Source organism: Protopterus annectens, chromosome 8.part0, assembly GCF_019279795.1.
Source record: "Protopterus annectens isolate FY-2018-M chromosome 8.part0, PAN1.0, whole genome shotgun sequence".
NCBI classification, from domain to species: domain Eukaryota; kingdom Metazoa; phylum Chordata; order Ceratodontiformes; family Protopteridae; genus Protopterus; species Protopterus annectens.
This window is the reverse complement of record NC_056741.1, coordinates 1,757,013,150-1,757,032,379: the sequence shown is the minus strand read 5'-3', so window position 1 is coordinate 1,757,032,379 and position 19,230 is coordinate 1,757,013,150. Positions and strand designations below refer to the sequence as shown.

The window sequence follows — 19,230 nt, the reverse complement described above, 5'->3', positions numbered from 1 at the left end:
TAGAGGCAGAAGCCAAAGCAGGAAGGAGATTATTCCAGAATCTAGATATGTTATAAGAGAATAGTGCTTTCCCAGCAGTGTTGTTAGCTGTGGATATACACAGGAGCAATTTGTTAGTAGAGCAAAGGGGACGATTTGATCTGTATAGAGTGATTAGATGGCTTAGTGCTGGTGTTCTATCTAGATATCTCACAATATTGTGGGCAATGACAAGTTAGTGATAATTGAGTAGCTGGGGAAGCTCTAGCCATTGTAGTTCTCTTAGTGCTTGACAGTGATGGGCTCTGAAGGTGGAGTTGTTAGCAAACTTTGCAATTTTATTATAACATGTCTCCAGTCTAGTGAGAGTATATTTTCTGATGTGGGTAAGAATTGGTGCTTCATACATCAGAGTGGATAATAGGTGAGTTTGGGCTGGGGTGATCTGGGCCTGAGTTGAAAGGAAGTTTTTTTGTCTATATAGTGTGCCTATTTTTTATGGACCTTTTTGATTGTTTGTGAAATATGGACATCAAAGTGTAGGTTTTTGTCAATTTCTACACCCAGGAGTTTGGTATAGTCAGAGGGAGTGATAGTAGTACCATTTTTGGAAGTGATATTAAAGGCTGGAGGGATAGGTATGGATTTGTTGGGGGTGAAAAGAAGCAATTTAGTCTTGCTGGGGATTAGGATAAGCTGTATCTGAGTAATCCAGTTTTCCACAGAGCTAAAGGATTCCTGAGTGAGTAGGGTGGTGAGTGATGGTGCAGAGCAGATAAGAGTTGAATCATCTGCATACTGTATGAGGGTAGCATGCTGGGTTGAGGTATGGAGATTGTTAGTGAATATGGAGAAAAGAAGTGGGCAAAATATTGAGCCTTGAGGTATGCCTATGGTAGTTGGAGGTAAAGGAGAAAGTATGCCTTGCCATGGAACAGATTGCTGCCTATTAGACAGGTAGCTTCTAAACCAAGCAATATTCAGAGGGGCAAAGGATATGGAGGCTAGGGAATTTAGTAGTAGGGAATGTGAGACCATGTCAAATGCTTTTGAGAGGTCTAAGAATATGGCAGGATCAAAGTTGTTGTTTCTGTGTTGGTTAACCAGGTTTGTAAAAGAGAGGAGAGAAGAGTGGTTGTTGTGCTATGGTGTTGCTGGAAACCATGTTGAATGGAGGCGATGAGGTTGTGTGAGTTCAGGAATTGCATGACTTGAGTGTGAATACATTTCTCGAGTAGTTTAGATAAGGGAGATATAATGGCTTCTTCTTCTTCTTTCGGCTTTTTCCCGGTTAGGGGTCGCCACAGCGGATCACCTTGTCCGCACATTGAATGGCAGTAGAGTTTTACGGTGTCGAGTTGCCAGCCCGGCGCCCAACCTTCCACAGAAGGCACACTCACACGCACACCTAGGGCCAATTTAGAGTATCCAATCCACCTGCAGCATGTCTTTGGGATGTGGGAAACCGAGCACCGGAGGAAACCCAGCGACCACAGGGAGGACATGCAGACTCCGCACAGAAGGCACCCCAGCCGAGGATCGAACCGGAGAACCTCTTGCTGTGAGGCGGCAATGCTAACCACTGCACCACCGTGGCCGCCCAAGGGAGATATAATGGCTATGGGGTGATAATTAGAGAAATCATAGGAATTGCCATAGGAATAATATATGATACTTTTCATAATTGTGGGATATAGGCTTCCTGTATAGAGCGGTTGATAATGATGGAGACAGGGTAAGATAAGGATTCCGCAGCTATTTTTAGGAAGTTGGCAGGTAGATTGTCAGCAGCAAGGGTGGCAGGTTTCAGTTCTTGGAGGAGTTTTTTAATACTAGAGGTTGGAACAGGTGAGAGTAAAGAAGGAGATGTTATGAGGCCATTTGTTTGGGATATTTAAATGGATGTTTTTGGATAGTTGGGAGGACAAAGTTTGGATATATTCTGTAATGTCAAAAAAATAAGCGTACCCAACTCAATGAAAAAATGAAGAAACCAAAATGAGATGGAACAGTGGTCAATGAAGGCAGAAAATCCTCGTGGAACCACAAATAGTGAATAAAATGCAAAAACAGCACCAGCAAATAACGTACCATACTTTAATAAATGTTTTCGTCACATAGACTTCATCAGAATACAAGTTAAAACCAAGATGCACAGAATAAATATCCTAACCAATTAAACAACTAATTACAAACAAATTGATAAATACCGAAGCATTTCAATTAACTTCATTTAAAAAAAAAAAAAAATATTCAAAAACATTGAAAGGGACATCCTTATTAAGTCCCAGCTTCCTATAGTTAAAAAAACATTTAATATTAATATACATGTTACTGGGCTATCTATCAGCATTTAATTTAACCTGCCATAATGTTTCTTTCTGTTCGAGGTGGTTTTTAAAATCACCACCCCTTAAGTCAATATTAGCTACTTCCAATACAGCAAAAATAAATTTCTTATGTTTTAGACATTCAACCTAATGCCTATATAAAGCACTTTTGTTATCTTTTATTTTAATACTATATATATATATATATATATATATATATGCTCCCTAATAAGTTCTCTCAAGGTACGTGTGGTCATCCCTATGTAAAATGCTGGACACCCAATAGAAATACTAATGTACACTACCCCTTTTGTAGAACAATTAACATACCCTGGCACTGGTAAAATTAAATGATAATGTTCCACGGGTATGTAGGGTCCTTCATAAATGTACCTACAAAAATTACAGGACCCACATTTGTACATACCCTTTTTGTGTACCACAGGAGCACTTAAAGAAAAAGTGTGGTCTTTTTCCATTAACTTCTTAACATTATAATTATTTCTATAAATTAACCTAGGTGTATTACCAATGGCATTTATGAAATCATTAGTACCTTCTAAAATTCTCCAGTTTTTTTCAATAATACGTCTAATATCCCAACTATCCACAGTCATGTCCAAGAAACGAATGTTTCCAGCACTTCCCTTCTTTTTGTCACTGTTAAAACTAAAATCTAAACTCCCCATCAGTAATGGAGGGCAGAATTCTTCCCATTTAACCAATATATCTTGACACAAATTATTCAGAATTTTTTTATTATAACCTCTATTTAAAAACATTTCTGTTATCAGTCTTAATTCATCCAATAAATCTGAGTACCTAGTCATCATACATGCCCTAGTATATTGTCCCTTTGGGATATTCTTCTTTATGTAATCTGGATGATTGCTTTTAAAATGTAAATAGCCATTAGTAAAAGTCTTTTTTCGATAAATACGACTTTGCATAGCTTGCTCATCATTGTTCCAAAAAAGTTATACATCTAAGAAATGAATTGACCAACCACATTTCCCTAAGGTGAAACACAAAAATTCAGATGCATTGTTAACCTTAACCAAAAATTTCGTAACAGTTTCAACATTTCCTTCTATTAGAAAAAAAAGATCATCCACGAACCTAAAATATAATGCAATATTATATTTTTCAACAATTTTTTTCAACACATTCGTTTCCCACCACATCATTACTGTATTAGCATATGCTGGTGCTGCTGGGAAACACATCGCAACACACCTTCTTTGTTTGAAGTACTTTCCGTTAAACATAAAAAAAATATTTTCTAATATTGTTTCAATAAGGCTACAGGTTAAATAAATAACCCCATCATTGAACCCGCTGTGACATTTTTTCTTCATATCGTGGATGTATCTGTTTTCCAACCACACCAAGGAGATGGCTACTGGAATAGAAGAAATTGAAACTGTAGAACTGGATTATAATCCGAACCCTTGTACAAAAATTACTGAACTGAATATCACTCAATTTATGAGTAAGGTGAGCGAAACAATGAATCCATTGCTTAATAGCCACTTGCTAGTAGAAGGAACAGACTCAGTTAATATTGACATTATAGCAATGAGAAGTGATATTTTAGCCTTGGAAAATAAGCTATTTAGGCTAAAAAAGGTGGAATATAAAAGATTCCACCTTGAAGTCTGTTTAACTGAAAGTATCGTACCCCGTGGGCTTAGGATCCTGAAGATGCCAGCTCAGGATCCATGTGATACCATGTTATTGAGTGAATGGCAGAAACTAAACCTAAATACAGGTTTAAGCTACCTAAGACTGTTAATAGACTCTGCTAAAAGAGAAGCACTTAAAATAATAGATCTAATAAAAACTAAATATAGATCTATTAATGACAAGTATGATTCTGAACTAACCACTAAACTGTTAGATGACTCTATGAACAATGCTAACTGTTATGCTTAGAAGTTAGCTCAAATTAAGCTAAAGAAACTAATAAGGGATCATAAAGATTATGCTTTGGGTCATGTTTTTACTTGGCCCTGTGAATTTAACACAAATGCAATGGCTGTTGAATCGCAAACAATGATAGAAGTTGAACCGCTAGCTAATAACAGAAGTATGAGTAATAATTCAACCCTGAATAAGGAAAGACAAACAGATTTGGAAGATCAACCCATTAATAGTAAAGCAACCAATAAGAACACCGGCATACAGGAAGTTATGTCATTAGGAGCGAGAAGCAAGAACATGGTAGTGACTGCAGAAGTGCATCACAATGGCAATGAGGACAACGCAAGGAGACGTTTTTCTAATCAAGAACCCATTTTTTTGGTGACGGAGTCCATACAAAATCAAAAGGAAATGCCATTGCAGTTTCCACTACCTATAAAGGAAAGGTCATTGAGCAGAGGGACAAGAAACCAGCAGGTAAGGGGAAGGAGTGTTACACGAGGCAAACAGAAGTTACAGGAAGAAAGGGTGAGTCCTTACACTATAAAGAAAACATTCAACAAAGAACTTAGTAGTTAATCTGTCAACACAAGTTTTAACAGTTGATGAAATGAATGTTCTACAAAAAGGACTATCTTTTATACCCGCTGCAGATAGTGACATTACTGATCTTGTTCTGGATCTAAAAAATTTTACAAGAAATGTTATGCTTGAAGTGATCTTTGGAAATATTGATTTGCAAATAATATGTTTAAGAAACCGAGCTTTTTTATACTTAAGCAACATTCACATATTAATGCATTTGAGCAGATGTGCATGGATGAATTTTATAATAAATATTATGAACAAAAAAGTAAGCAAGCTAAATCTAAATGGCATAATTTAACAAAGAATGAATATAAAGCCTTATTAGATTTAAAGCATAACTGTTATATTGTAATTAGACCAGCAGATAAAGGGGGTCAAATAGTGGTGTTAGACAAACATGTATATGAAGCTAAAATGATTGAAATGCTTAAGAATTCACAATTCTATGTACGTATTGGTCAAATATTGGTCAAATAGAAGTTGAACAAATGATGTTTAAAGTTAGTAGCAAATTAAAGGAACTTAATTAGTCCCACCATTCCCATTATTCAAGATCAACCAAAGATACATAAAAATAAAAATAATCCTCCTATGAGACCTATTATAGCTGGTAGGAATTGGTGTACAGAGCCCTTGTCCATTTACTTAGAGAAAAAATTAAATCCCCTTCTCAAGATATCTAAAGTTATTCTAAAAGACACAAAACATTTTATTAGGGATTTGTACTCATTGTATATGAAAGAAGGGCAGGAAATTAGGAATTGCTTGTTAGTTACACTAGATGTAGTGTCATTATTTACAGTCATCCCTAATGACATAGGAATTAAATATGTTATTAAAATGGTGATTGAGTCAGGTTATGTTACCAATGAAGTAGAATTGATACAAGCCCTACTACATTTGGTATTAGAAAATAATATATTTATGTTTGGAGAAAGTATCTTCTGGCAAAAGAATGGCGTAGCGATGGGTACATCGTGCGCCAATACTTATGCAAACATAGTAATGTCAGTATGGGAAAATGAGTATATAGAAGAAGGGGCTTATAAAGATCAAGTTTTATTCTTCCGCAGATTTGTAGATGATCTTTTTTTGTTATAGAAAGGTACTGTAGAACAACTAAAAGAATTTATAGCATATCTAAATACCTCCACACAATTTCTTAAATTCACTAGAGTTTATTCCCAGTATGAAGTATTTTTTTAGATATTACAGTTATTAAAGAAGATGACAATAAAATAAGTACTAAGATGTACAGAAATGAATGCCATGTCAACAAGTTGCTGAGTAAAGATAGTATGCATTCTAATTTTATTTTTAAGAATGTAGCACAAAATCAATTTTACAGAGCTTCCAGATTAAATGTTAAGAAGGAAGATTTTAAGCATCAGGCTAATGTTACTAGGAATGAACTTATGGAAAGAGGCTATAATGAATTTGTTATTGATAGGAATGTGAATCAAATGGAAAAACAGAGAAAATAGAGCTAGGATATATTTCTCAGAACCTCTAGAACATTTAGTGGATGCAAGAAATAGTACTAAGAATTATGAGGCTAGAGGCCTAAGACTTTGTCTAAGCTATTCGAGGAACATTAAAGAATATACAAATATTATAAATAAATATTGGAACATTTTAATTACAGATGAACAAATTAAAACATTTTAAGTCCCATACCACAATATACATTCAAAAATAATCTATCCTTAAAAGAAGATTATGTACAAATAAGGTAATAAAAGTACCACAGGAAATAGTAGGAACTACACCATGTAAACAATGTAACTGGTATAGCTATATAACAACAGAAATAGAATATAAACATCCAGATATGGGGAAGACCTTCTATATGAGGGTTAATGCTGACTGTAATGTGAAACATGTAGTATATTTAGCTATCTGTCAGGTATGTAATAATTTCTATGTGGGAAAAACTGACAGGCCCTTAAAAGATAGAATAAGAGAGCACATATACCAAATTAGAAAAGGAAGTAATTTTAATGCCCTAGCAAAGCATGCAAAAAAAAACCCAATATGGAACATAACTTTAAATTTAGAGTTTTAGGGGCAACTGATGTTAACAAGAGAAAAGGGGATATTAGAAACAAGACAGAGAAGATGGAAGTAGAATGGATAGTGAGGCTCAGGGCTAATGTAGGACATGGTCTCAATGATGTGATTCCATTGAGACCAAATTTAAAGAATAGGTCTTTACGTAGATAATGTATTTTTTTATTATATGTTTATATATATATATATATATATATATATATATATATATATATATATATATATATATATAGTTCCCTATATATTTGATAGTATTTTTTAGTGTTAATGTAATTTAATGTTTTTATGCAAACATACATAGATGTATTACTTTGTAAACCACTGATAGAGTGTAATATGTGTTTAAGAACTAATTAAATGTAATGCCATTTGATATATAAAGAGTGTGTTAACTAAGCTAATCATACACTTGAAGAAGCCTATGGTGAAAGTGCTTGTGTCTATGTGCCATTAAAGCAGTCTGCATTTGAAAAAGAAGCTGGAGCCTTGTTTTTGCTTAGTTACTTTTTGTCTTGTTATTTTGTGGATTTTTAGCAAAGACACTTGGTTGTCGTTGGTATATTTTTTCTTCATATTGAGAAAAAATACTATGAAATAAAAGTGTGGCACACTTGCTATGTAAACAGGTAACAGACATAACAGATGAAGGTATACTACAGTAAACTCTCAGTTAAACAGAACTCAAGCAAACAGCACTCTCAAGCAACTGACAAAAAAAATCAAAGAAATACAATGCAGTTTTCATGTGTTGCACTTTCTGTTTTCCCCACACAGAAACATACCTTACGTCTTTATAGTTTTAGAGTTTTAAAAGGGAAGATAGGAATAAATTCCCTGTCTCCCCAACTTGAGAACAAGTCAAATCAAACAAATAGTATAGGGCACAGTATTATTCAGGCTTATTTTTAATAGTAACTCTCATGCAACCAAAAACTACAGTTATCCAGCATCTACCAATTCCCATGGGTGTCAGTTAACTGACAGTTTACTGTATACGTGGCTAGTATGCAGATGTGCACATGACAACACACTTGCCTACACACGTGCATGTACCTACACACACACACACACACACACACACACACACACACACACACACACACACACACACACACACACACACACAAACAGCATGCACACAAAGACACATTAGAATGAGGGTGTTCCTTTAATCAAGCCCTAATGCAAATCCACTGATATTCTGCCTTTGTGTAATACAGCATGTGACACCCATGCACTGACCCAGTAATCAAGGAGCCTCAATCCTCACCACTAGCACCAGTGAGGGATGTCCACATTGGGAGGATAACAAGTACACACACAGTAAAATACAATTTTCCTTAAGAGCACACAGAGATCACAGTCAGTCTGGGGCTGGTTTCTCCTTTTCTCTCTAGATCCCCAATAAGACTCCCCATTGGCACAGCTATAGAGTTCAGATCTAAGCCGAGAAGTCAAGCCAAAACTTCCAGTAACCCCTCTGTCCAATCAGTGCTTCATGTCCCTGCCCAAGTAGCTCACACACACACACACACACACACACACACACACACACACACACACACACACACACACACACACACACACACACACTTTGAGATTTGGTTTATATACACACACAGACACTCCTGGGGAAGGCTGGCACAGGTTCTCTAGCTATGCCCCCTTCTGCCCAGACTATACAGTAGTATCACCTGCCACCAACTGCTCTTATCAACTACTCTAAAGGCCCTTACTAAAGGGTGTCTAATTCTACTGTACAATGTTATTATTATCCAATTGGTAAGTCTGACTGAGACTTGAAGGCTATTTAGGAGTAGCTTGTACAGTATCACCAAATACATGCAAGTACACTAAGATCTTAAATTATCTCTACATGAAACAGCCATAGTTAAAAGGTTTAAAATATTTAGTACTAAATAATAAAAACACAAGAGAAAACTCATTGATTTAACACAGGGAGTTCAGAAATCACAGGAAATACTTTAAAACTAAATTGTAGGACAGTCTAACATAAATATAGAAAACAGCTATACTAATATTGCTATTCCTATCTATCTCTAAGAAAAATACTGAGATCTAAATCCTACTTACACAGCAAGGCACAGTGCTGGTGAGTTATTAACAGGTCTGAAGATAAATACAAAAATGCACTCTCTTTCTCTTGAGATAATACACATTAGTGCTGAGATATTTCTGATTACATCATTCTTGTCACTTCTGATTAAGTTTCCCAGGCTCACAGAACTTAAAATTTAACATTTCTTTGTGATCTGCAGCTGCCAGGAAGTCACAGCAATAAAAGACACTTTATATATGAAACATAGTAATTATCTCTGTCTTAAGACAGTAGAAAGCATTTCCAGCTGCAGGCATCCTATCTCCTAGCTTGAGATCAGACATTCTATACTTATCAGCTTTCATCCAGCAGGGTGCACTGTTGTTATATTTTTGAAGCTCAGCACATAACACAGGTTTCTTACATTTATTAAACAAGAATGTGGATCATATTAATATTTACAATGGCATAGAAGTATTTACAAAATTCTATCTAGCTGGGTGGGCAGCCCCTCAGTTTATCACATTTCCTCCCCCCTGAGAACTCAAGCTAGTTTTTCAAGTGCCCCCTGAGAAATATTGCTTGAGAGGGTTGAGTCTATCTGGGCATACCTTACTGCATTCCCTTTCTTGAGAGGCCATCTGCATTAGTGTTGCTAACCCACTGCGGTGCTGCACTGACATATCATATGCTTGCAACCCTAGGCTCCATCTTAGCAACTTGGCATTTTGCTGGCTGGCTTGATGTAACCATCTTAGGGGATTGTGATCTGTTACTGCAGTGAATTTCCTTCCATACAGATACGGCTGAAGTTTTTGCAGTGCCCACACTAGGGTTAGACATTCCTCTGCTACAGCTGCAGAGCATTCCTCCATGTGTTGGAGCCTATGACTGAGATAAGCCACTGGGTGCTCTTCTTTCTCTAAAGAAATCTGGATAAGTACAGCCCCCACCCCATGGTTCAAATTATCCACCTGCACAACAACTTCTTTGCTGTAATCTGGACTGGCTAACACAGTGGGTCCTCCCAAAGCTTCTTTAAACTTCTGGATTGCCTGCTCACATGCTGTGGTCCAGACTACCTTATCTGGCCTGTTTTTCCTTGTCAGGTCTGTGAGGCGAGCAGCTATGGTACTATAACTTGGGACAAACTTTCTGTAGTACCCTGCTGTCCCTTAGAATGCCCTCACTTGCTTTTTGGTAACAGATGCAGGCCATGCCTGAATGGCTTCCACTTTGCAAGGTTCTGGCTGGATCTTACCACTCCCCACTCTGTGTCCCAGGTAGAAGACCTTTGCCATACACACGTGACATTTGCTGGGCTTAATGGTCAACCCTGCCCTCTGTAGTCTGCCCAGCACCTCCATGACATGCTGAAAGTGCTCTTGCTAGGAATGGCTGTAGATGGCAATATTATCTAGGTAAGCAAGGGCAAAATCTCCTGCTCCTGCTAGGATATGATCTACCAGCCTCTGAAAAGTCACTGGGGTATTTTTCATCCCAAAGGGCATATTTGTGAACTCAAACAAGCCAAACAGTGTCACAAAGGCTTACCTTTCTCTAGCACTGGGAGTCAAGGGCACCTGCCAGTACCCCTTGGTAAGATCAATGGTGGTAAGATACTTAGCCCCACCCAGCTGCTGTAGGGCTTTATCTGTCCTAGGCATGGGGTAAGCATCTGACTCTGTGTGACTATTTAATTTCCTGTGGTCCACACAGATTCTGGTTCTGCCATCCTTCTTCGGTATTAGCACCACTGGAGAGGCCCAGGGACTGTTGGACTTCTGAATTACCCATAGTTCCAACATTTCCTGTATCTCTTCCCTCAGAGTCTGACTCTCTCAAGCACCCTATAATGGGCCTGCCTAATAGGCCTTTAGGGTCCTGTATCCACCTGGTGCTGCACCAGGTGGGTGCACCCTGGTTTCTCAGTGAACATGTCCCCAAACTCCTGTAACACTGCTCGGATTTCTCAAACCTCGGTAGGAGATAGCTGCTGGGACATTGCTACCCCTTCCACTGAGGTGTCATTCCAAGCCTCACTGAGGAGATAAGTCACCAGATCTCCCTTAGACTCCTGCAATCTACTGCAAATACTCAGCACAAGGGCCTCCCTATCATGGTAAGGTTTCATCATGTTAACATGGTACATTTTGTGATTCTGCCTCCTGCCTAGCTGATCCACCATGTAGTTAACATCAATGACCTTCCTTACCACCTTGTAGGGATCCTCCCAGACTGCCTGCAGCTTGTTATGTCTGACAAGAATGAGAACCATTACCTGCTGCCCTACAGCATACTGACTAGCTCCAGCATTCCTGCCGTACCAGTCCTTTTTATACTGTTGGGCATCTGCTTAGGTTCTCCTGGGCCAAGCCCATGAGTTGCCTGAGCCTTGTCCTGAGGTTTAGGACATATGCCACAACAGAATCCTGTTGAGATTCACACTTACCCACCCATTCATCACAAATTAATTCTTGAGGCCTCCTCACCCTATGCCCATACAACAACTCAAAGGGTGAAAAACCTGTGGATTCTTGGGGAACTTCTCTGTAAGCAAACAGCAGATGGGGCAAATATTTCTCCCACTCCCTCTTAAACTGGTCTGCAAATGACCGTAGCATTTACTTGATTGTAGAGTTTAACCTCTCAACAAGACCATTAGTCTGGGGATAGTAGGGGGTGGTCTTCAGGTGCTTCACCCCACAGTAGTTCCACAGACAAGCCAGCAGGTCTGACATGAAATTGGCAACTCTGTCAGTCAGTATTTCTTTTTGGAAATCTAACCTTCTGAAAATCTCTATCAAAGCATTTGCCACCTTTTCTACCTCAATGGAGGACAAAGCCATGGCCTCAAGGTATCTTTGCAACACAATCCACTACCACTAGGATATACTTTTTCCCTGTGGAACTTGGGGTACTCAGAGGCCCCACAATATCCATAGCTACCCTCTGAAATGGCTCCTCAGTCACAGGCAAAGGCATCAAAAGAGCTTTCACATTGTCTCCTGCCTTGCCTACCTTTTGGCACAGCTCATGGGTCCCGCAGTACCATGTTACATCTCTGGAAATTCCCGGCCAATAGAAGTTCTGCATAATATGTCTCTTTGTACATTTTATGCCCATATGACCTGCAAAGGGAATATCATGGGCTATGGCTAGAGGTGCCAGATGCTAGGCTTTAGGCACTGCCAACTGCTGTATTCTATCACCCTCTAGCCCTCCCTCAGGGGTCCACTCTCTATACAGTAACCCTTTGTCCCAGTATCCCGCTTCCCGCTTCCCTTGAGAATCAGGTGCCTTCCTAGCTACCTGCCTCAGGCCTTGCAATGTAGGGTCTGAGAGCTGAGCCTGTCTCAACTCTCTCTTTGTAACCCTTCACAGCTCCCCTTGCACAGGAAGTCTGGCATCCTCTGACAGTGGTGCCTCACTGTCAGCCTGGGCACTACTACTCACCTCTACCTTTGCAGTCACTCTGTCCAAAGAAACATCAGTACCCACAAGCAGATGTGGCTCACCTTCAGTCCCACTGGTGCAATGTAGCTTCCTCCCTGAAGTAACCTCCTCAACAGTCCTGGCTGCAAGTATGCAGTCTGTCTGGGTCCACCCCAGGCTACCAAACCCACATGCTTGTCTCCTAGCCAGACTGCTTTTAACTGCATAAGCACATGATACTGCCTCATCCAAATCCTTCCCTATCAGGACATCTGTAGGATGGTAGTTCAATACACTTGTTGTCTCAAGGCAGCCTACTATTGGCATTTTTGTCTTCCCCACTTACTGCCTCCCTCACCTTTTGTTCCCTACCTTGTCTCCGTGGACATCTGTATGCCACATGGCCCCACTGGTTGCATTCAAAACATTTAACCCTAGGTCCTGGACGTATACCTGGACTAGTTTCTTCCCCTGCTACTGGCAGATTTGGTTGGGGCAGTTTACTCTGCCCACCATGGGTTCCTTTAGACCCTTGAGCAGTACTGGGGGTCACTTTCCTGTGCAGGGATGCCCTGCTTGCTAGATATAGGCCTCCTTTTATCCTCAACTCATCTGAAGTAGCACATTGTCTATCAGCTAAATAGATCCTCATGTCCTCAGGCAAACTGCTAAGGGCTCGTTTCTTCACCAAAAGGTCTGCCAACCCTTCAAAAGTGGTGACCTGACATCTACTCACCCACCTATGAAAATAAGTGCTCAGTTCAGCAACATATTCACACATACTTTCATCTGCCTTGCATCTATGCTCACAAAACTTTTTCCTAAAAATTTCAGGTGTTAGCTTAAAAAATTCTAACAAGCAGTTCTGAACAGTAGTATAATCAAAATATTCACAATCAGCAAGCTTAGACAACACAGTTACAGTTTTACCATGGAGTAAGGGGGTCAGAAACATTACCCAGAGCCTTTGGTCAACATCTTACTGTTTACATACCCTCTCAAACATATAAATGAAACTATCAGAATTATCCCCCTTTGTAAACTGTGGAAGAAATCTACTGACCTTTTGTGCTTCTGGGGTCCAGTTACTCCCTTCCCCATTATCTCCATGACTCTGGCAAAGAGTCAGCATCTCCTTTTCATGCTGCCTCTGCCTTTCCTTTTCCTCAGCTTCTAGGCATAGCAGTTTTTCATTCTACTCAGCCTGCAAATGTCACAGTTTCTCATTGTCCTCACTCTCTAGATGCCTCTGTCTATCTGCTGCTTCTATTTCCACACACCTTGCTCCATTTCAAGTCTCTTTAGCTCCAGATGGATGTTTAAGTCCTCTGCAGAAAGGTTGAGCTGTCCATTCTCGGAGTGTGGTATACATCTCCAATGTCAGTCTGATTGTCCTCCTGATTGCTGTTTTCTGATACAGCTGTGACCAAAGCTGCAATCATGTCTGCCTTAGTCAAGTTTCCATGCACCAGTCCCATAGCCTGGCATATCTCAGCCAGCTGGCTCCTTGTCAGCTTTCTATGCTCCTCTGCTGACATGCTGCCTGCTCTCCCTGACTAAATTAACAAAATAAATAAAACAATTGTAATCTGAACTCTGAGTATTCACTGCATGGCTGATTTAAAGTACAAAAACACCTTCAGAGAACACTGTACACAAGCTACAGGAATTCAAGCTACCCACACCACTACAAGCCAATTAATATTTTCCAACCAATTAATATGCAGTGTGGATATCCCACCACTGCCAAGCAATTAATATGTGACACCTGTGCACTGGCCCAGCAATCAAGGAGCCTCGGTCCTCACCACTAACACCAGTGATATAGGGAAAGGATAATAAATACACACACTGTAAGGTACAATTTGTCTTAGGAGAACGCATTGATCACAGTCAGTCTGGGGCTGGTTTCTCCCTTTCTCTCCAGGTCCCCAATAAGACTCTCCACTGGCACAGCTATAGGGTTCAGATCTCAGCCTAGTTTGCAAGCAAAAACCTCCAGCACCCTCTCCGTCTAACCAGTGCTTCATGTCCCTGCCCAAGTAGCTGACACGCACACAATTTGAGAAACAAGTTATATACAACCACACAGACACTCCTGGGGAAGGCTGGCACAGGTTCTCCAGCCATGCCCCTTTTACCCAGACTATATGGTAGTACCACTTGCCACCACCTACTAATATTTATCAGCTACTAAAAGGCCCTTATGAAAGGGTGTCCAATTATACTGTGCAATATTATTATCCAAATGGCAAGTGTGACTGAACAGCAAGGGTATTGGAGTGGCTTTGTAGAATATCACTAAATAGATTCAATGTACTCTTAGAGCTTAAATTATCTCTACACAAAATAGACACAGCTGAAATGTTTAACAATATTTAATAATAAATAATAAAAACACAAGACAATACTTCTTATTACACAGTGCAAGTCAAGAGTTCAGAGATCACAGAGAAATACTTAAAATAATACAATAGAAATGTTCTGACACCAATACAGAAAAAATAATCTAATCTTCCTAGTTACTAGCTATATCTAAGAGAAAACACAATTCTAAAAAAACTTACATATAGAGGAAGACCGTGCTGATGATGTTGGATGTTCTCAAGACAAATGTTAAATGCCCTCATTCTTTCTGTCCTTAAATTGATGATACCATACCACTGATTCATTTCAGAGGTTAATAGCCCTTTTGATATTGCAGCTGGTCAGGAAGCCAGAGGAATAAAAGAAATTATACTTGTAAATTCTAGCCATTAACTCTGGCCTCAAAACACTACGCAGAATGCCTCACTCTAGGCATCTCGGCTCTGAGTTTTAGATCAAAGAATTTCACAATGCTTGACTTATCAGCTTTCTTACAACATAGTGCACTGTTGTTACATTTTTTCCAGTTCAGCATCCAATACAGTCTTTTCACATTTAAGAGAACAAGCCTGTAGCTTGCATTAATATTTACAAATGACAGAATTATCTACAAAATTCTATTTAGCTAGGCTGGCAGCCTTCACCTATCTTCACAGTAATGATAAACAAGGACATTGGCAACCAAGAGACACTGAGACCTTCCTAATTTGGCCTTGTTAAGGGAAGGTCATGCCTACTTACCTGGTAGATCTCTTTGAGAGAGTCACTGTAGCAATGGACAAGGGCAAACCAGTGCATACTTTGTATCTTGACCTGGCCAAGGCATTCGGTACACTACCCCACTCAGGTATTGTTGACAGGTTCTCGGTACACTACCCCACTCAGGTATTGTTGACAGGTTCTCTGAGATAGACATAAATCTGGATTGCTGGCTGGCTCACAGCCAGGACCCAAGAAGTAAGGATGGATGAGACCATTTCCACGAGGAGACTGGTCACCAGCATAATACCCCAGGGCTCCATCCTGGGTGTTTCTGTTTAGTATTTACTTCTTGGAAGTCAAGGCTAATGTTCAAGACCTCAAACTCGTGAAGTTCTCAATGACTGTAAAGTGGGAACTATTATAGACTTCCACCGACACCTGCATCTTGCAAGACTGTTTAACACAGACAAACGACTGATGCCAAAGATGTAGTTTAAAATTCAATGCCAAAAATGCATTATAATGCACCTTTGTGAAACTGCCAACCCAAGTCAATTACTCCATCAATAAAACACCCCTAGGAGCCAACACCGTAATAAGCGATCTAGGAACATATGTAGATAGGATAGCAATCTGGCTATTGACCGATATATGCAAAGATAGTAAGAAAATCATTCTATGTCACCCAACGTATAGGTAAGGGTATGGTATCCAGGTCCATGGAAGTTATGGTACCGCTCTGTTCAGCCCTTATCAGACCTATCATTGAATGTAATGCCTCCCAAAATTTGGCATGTATCTAACCAGATAATTATAACAGTTGAAATGCCCATATAGGCTTTTCACCAGGAGAATTCAGGGCATGAATAACCTGCTCTGTACTGATCATCTAAAGGCTCTTTCTCTGTCTCTGTACTCAGTGTCTTACAGGCTGCTGAGAGGGGATCTTTGTCTGGATTACAGGGCTTCCTCAGACTCAGCCCTCATGGATCTGTCACTCATGTATAAACAAACAGCACCAGAAACATTAGATCCATGGATCTGAAGCTCACTTTTGACATAAACATAACATGCTGGCGAGACAGATATGTGCCCCACAGCTTACCCTCACTATGGAATAGGCTGTCCATCCATGTAAGACAGAGTTCATCTCTGACCTTATTCAAATGAAATCTTGACAACTAAATAAGAAACTGTAAATTTACTCCTGGTCTGGCCTACTTCCCCTTATAGTTAAAGGCCATCAAAAAATTTATTATCCTAACACCCCTCCAAAAATCTTTAGTTACCTCCCTACTAACATGCCCCAGAGAGTAGATACCCATGATACTCGGGACCCAAATGGTTTAACGTGTGCACCTAGGCTTGTTAATTGCCCTAGTGGTCCTTAGCCTAGTAACAACCTATGGAGGTATAAAACTCCTGCTGTGCTACTAAAGTGCTGACCTTTTTGTAACTAAAACTGGACAGATGTTATTACCTAGTTAAAGGCATTTAGCTGTAGACTTAAGGAATGCCACGCTGATATCATATGGAAGTAAATTATCCAGATTTTCATCACAATAGTTACAGAGTAGGATAACAATTTGTTTTCAGCCATGATTTGTGTGCTTCTCATATAAAGTTAAAGTTTTTTTCAGAGGGGGAAGAGCACCATATGTGTCAAAAAAGGTTCTGCACTTTTATTGTATTCTGTAACAATAGTTTTCTATCTTATTGTAAATTACAGTAAATAGCTATTCATTAATTGGAGAATCCAGTATTAGATTCCAGTCACCACCTAAAAGGATATGAAGGCTTTTAAAAAATGCCTGAGAAAATCTGACCAATCACTACATGGCACATACACTGAGTATAGAATAGGAGGAAGACTTAAGAAGGCACTTCTACAGTCAATGATAAGATATCACTCATCAATATCCATCTGACCTTGTATTATTTTAAAAGGGAAATTATTCTTTATTTCTTTGGAATAGTCATTGCACAACAATTAGCCAAGGCCCATGAGGCAAATTTGTTTGATACCAATTTCCTTTTAATAAGGGACAGATTCTGCATCACGTGTCCCTATATCAAGTATATATTAGCTTCCACATTGTAAAATGGTTGTCAAAAGTTTTCCTTTTGCAGTCACTTGGATTCCATTTGTATTCCAACATGATCTTTTCAAGTTAAATGCTATCTTTATAGAAAAATAGAGATTATATACAACCTTAAGAAACAAAATATAAAGTAAGACCATTACTGAAAAGGACATTATAAGGACACTCATCTGTGAAGTTATGCTACAACGACAAGTTTGGGGAGAAAAGCTCCAGAGAGTTAAATAACAAAACAGGAGCATAGATGTAACTAAAACAGCATATATACATACAATCTGACAGTGGAATTCATAGGATACAATAAAGCATGAGGAGACATGAGTGATGTAGTGATAAAAGGGAAAAAATACAATTAAGTATGACAATCAGTACTAAACAATAACACCCAGTAGCTGTAATAGAAAACAAACTAACAAAAAAAACACTCCCTGGGATTCATGAACGTTGCACCAGGTGGACGCATAGCGTAGGCGTTACAACGCCAAATATGGGCGGCGAGCGATTCAGGTACGATCCAATCCCACGTGCACTACCGGCGTGCGCCAGATCTGCGCCGCCCCCGGCGTAGGTATGCTAAACACCCCATGTGCGGTGTTGCACCATGCAAATGAAGGCATATAGTGATCCACGGAATTAAGCGCAGGCATAGCATAAGGGCGGCAATGTAAACCAAAAAGCGGTTTACATTTACCCAAACATAACATAGAGATAGCGGAAGGCTGTCAGCGTCAGGTATCACACTGTTGCCATATGCCAATGGCGAAACACAGAGAATGTCAAAGAAAACATGCACAACATGTAAATAATAACATAAATGGTATGTCCACAGAAACTCACAGCAGAACCCCAGGACATGTTGCGAAAGGTGCTAAACAATGAAATAATATGACAATGTCATAAAACAGCAGTGTAATACACATCAGCTTCACAGCCACACTACACCATGGTATGCAAGGAAAGCCACATCCACGGTGCAAGGGTTGCCAAGGAGTGGCAGTGTTGGTACAGTAACTATGAATTAGTAGTCAATGCCATGCAAATGAGGCAGATAATACTGAATCGCAAAACCCCCCGGGCGTAAGGCTGTACCAAACAGTGCAGCGGTAATACACCGAGGAGTGGCTCCGAGGAATACATGTCACCTGCAGAGGGTGTGCCACTGTAGGAGGAAGCATTGGAGCCAGCAAACCTGGGCTGTACATTGCACAGCACAGCTGCAGGACGGCGTGTGGAAATAGTTGAGCTGAGAGCACACAATGCGCAGAGGTGCATGTGCGAGGATGACTACTTCCCTTAACCCAGTCATGTGGCCGCCCGCAAACAACATCGGGATACAGGAAGGTGATGTTGAGAATATGAGGAAATGCGGAAGCAGTGTAATGGGAGTAGTAATGAGCAATCAACAGTAATCAACCCACGAAGGCCAATTGGCGGCAGCTGACAACTCTGTATGCAGAATCCTGCAAAATGGGATAGGGGAGGCATATGAATGCAAAGAAAGTAGGGGAGGTATCAGATTACAAAGAGTGAAGACCTGACACAGCAGAGCCAAGTAAACAGGCAGCATAACGGCGGCACACAAAGCATGATATGCCATGTCCCAGAAAATACACATGACAGGGCTCTGCAGGATGCATGCCAGGAAATAAGGGAAGGGTTTTCACGGTTGGGCCCG

At 39.8% G+C, this 19,230-nt stretch overlaps 1 protein-coding gene across 1 annotated transcript in view; it reads left to right on the top strand.

Moving 5' to 3' along the window:
- LOC122809622 (cytochrome P450 2J6-like) overlaps positions 1 to 19,230 on the top strand; it is a 1,031,988-nt gene that overhangs the window by 466,817 nt on the left and 545,941 nt on the right. The window contains exon 6 of the mRNA XM_044081254.1: positions 6,923 to 6,944. Within this exon, the coding sequence (XP_043937189.1) occupies positions 6,923 to 6,944 (22 nt within the window). The remainder of the gene's footprint in view (positions 1 to 6,922; positions 6,945 to 19,230) is intronic.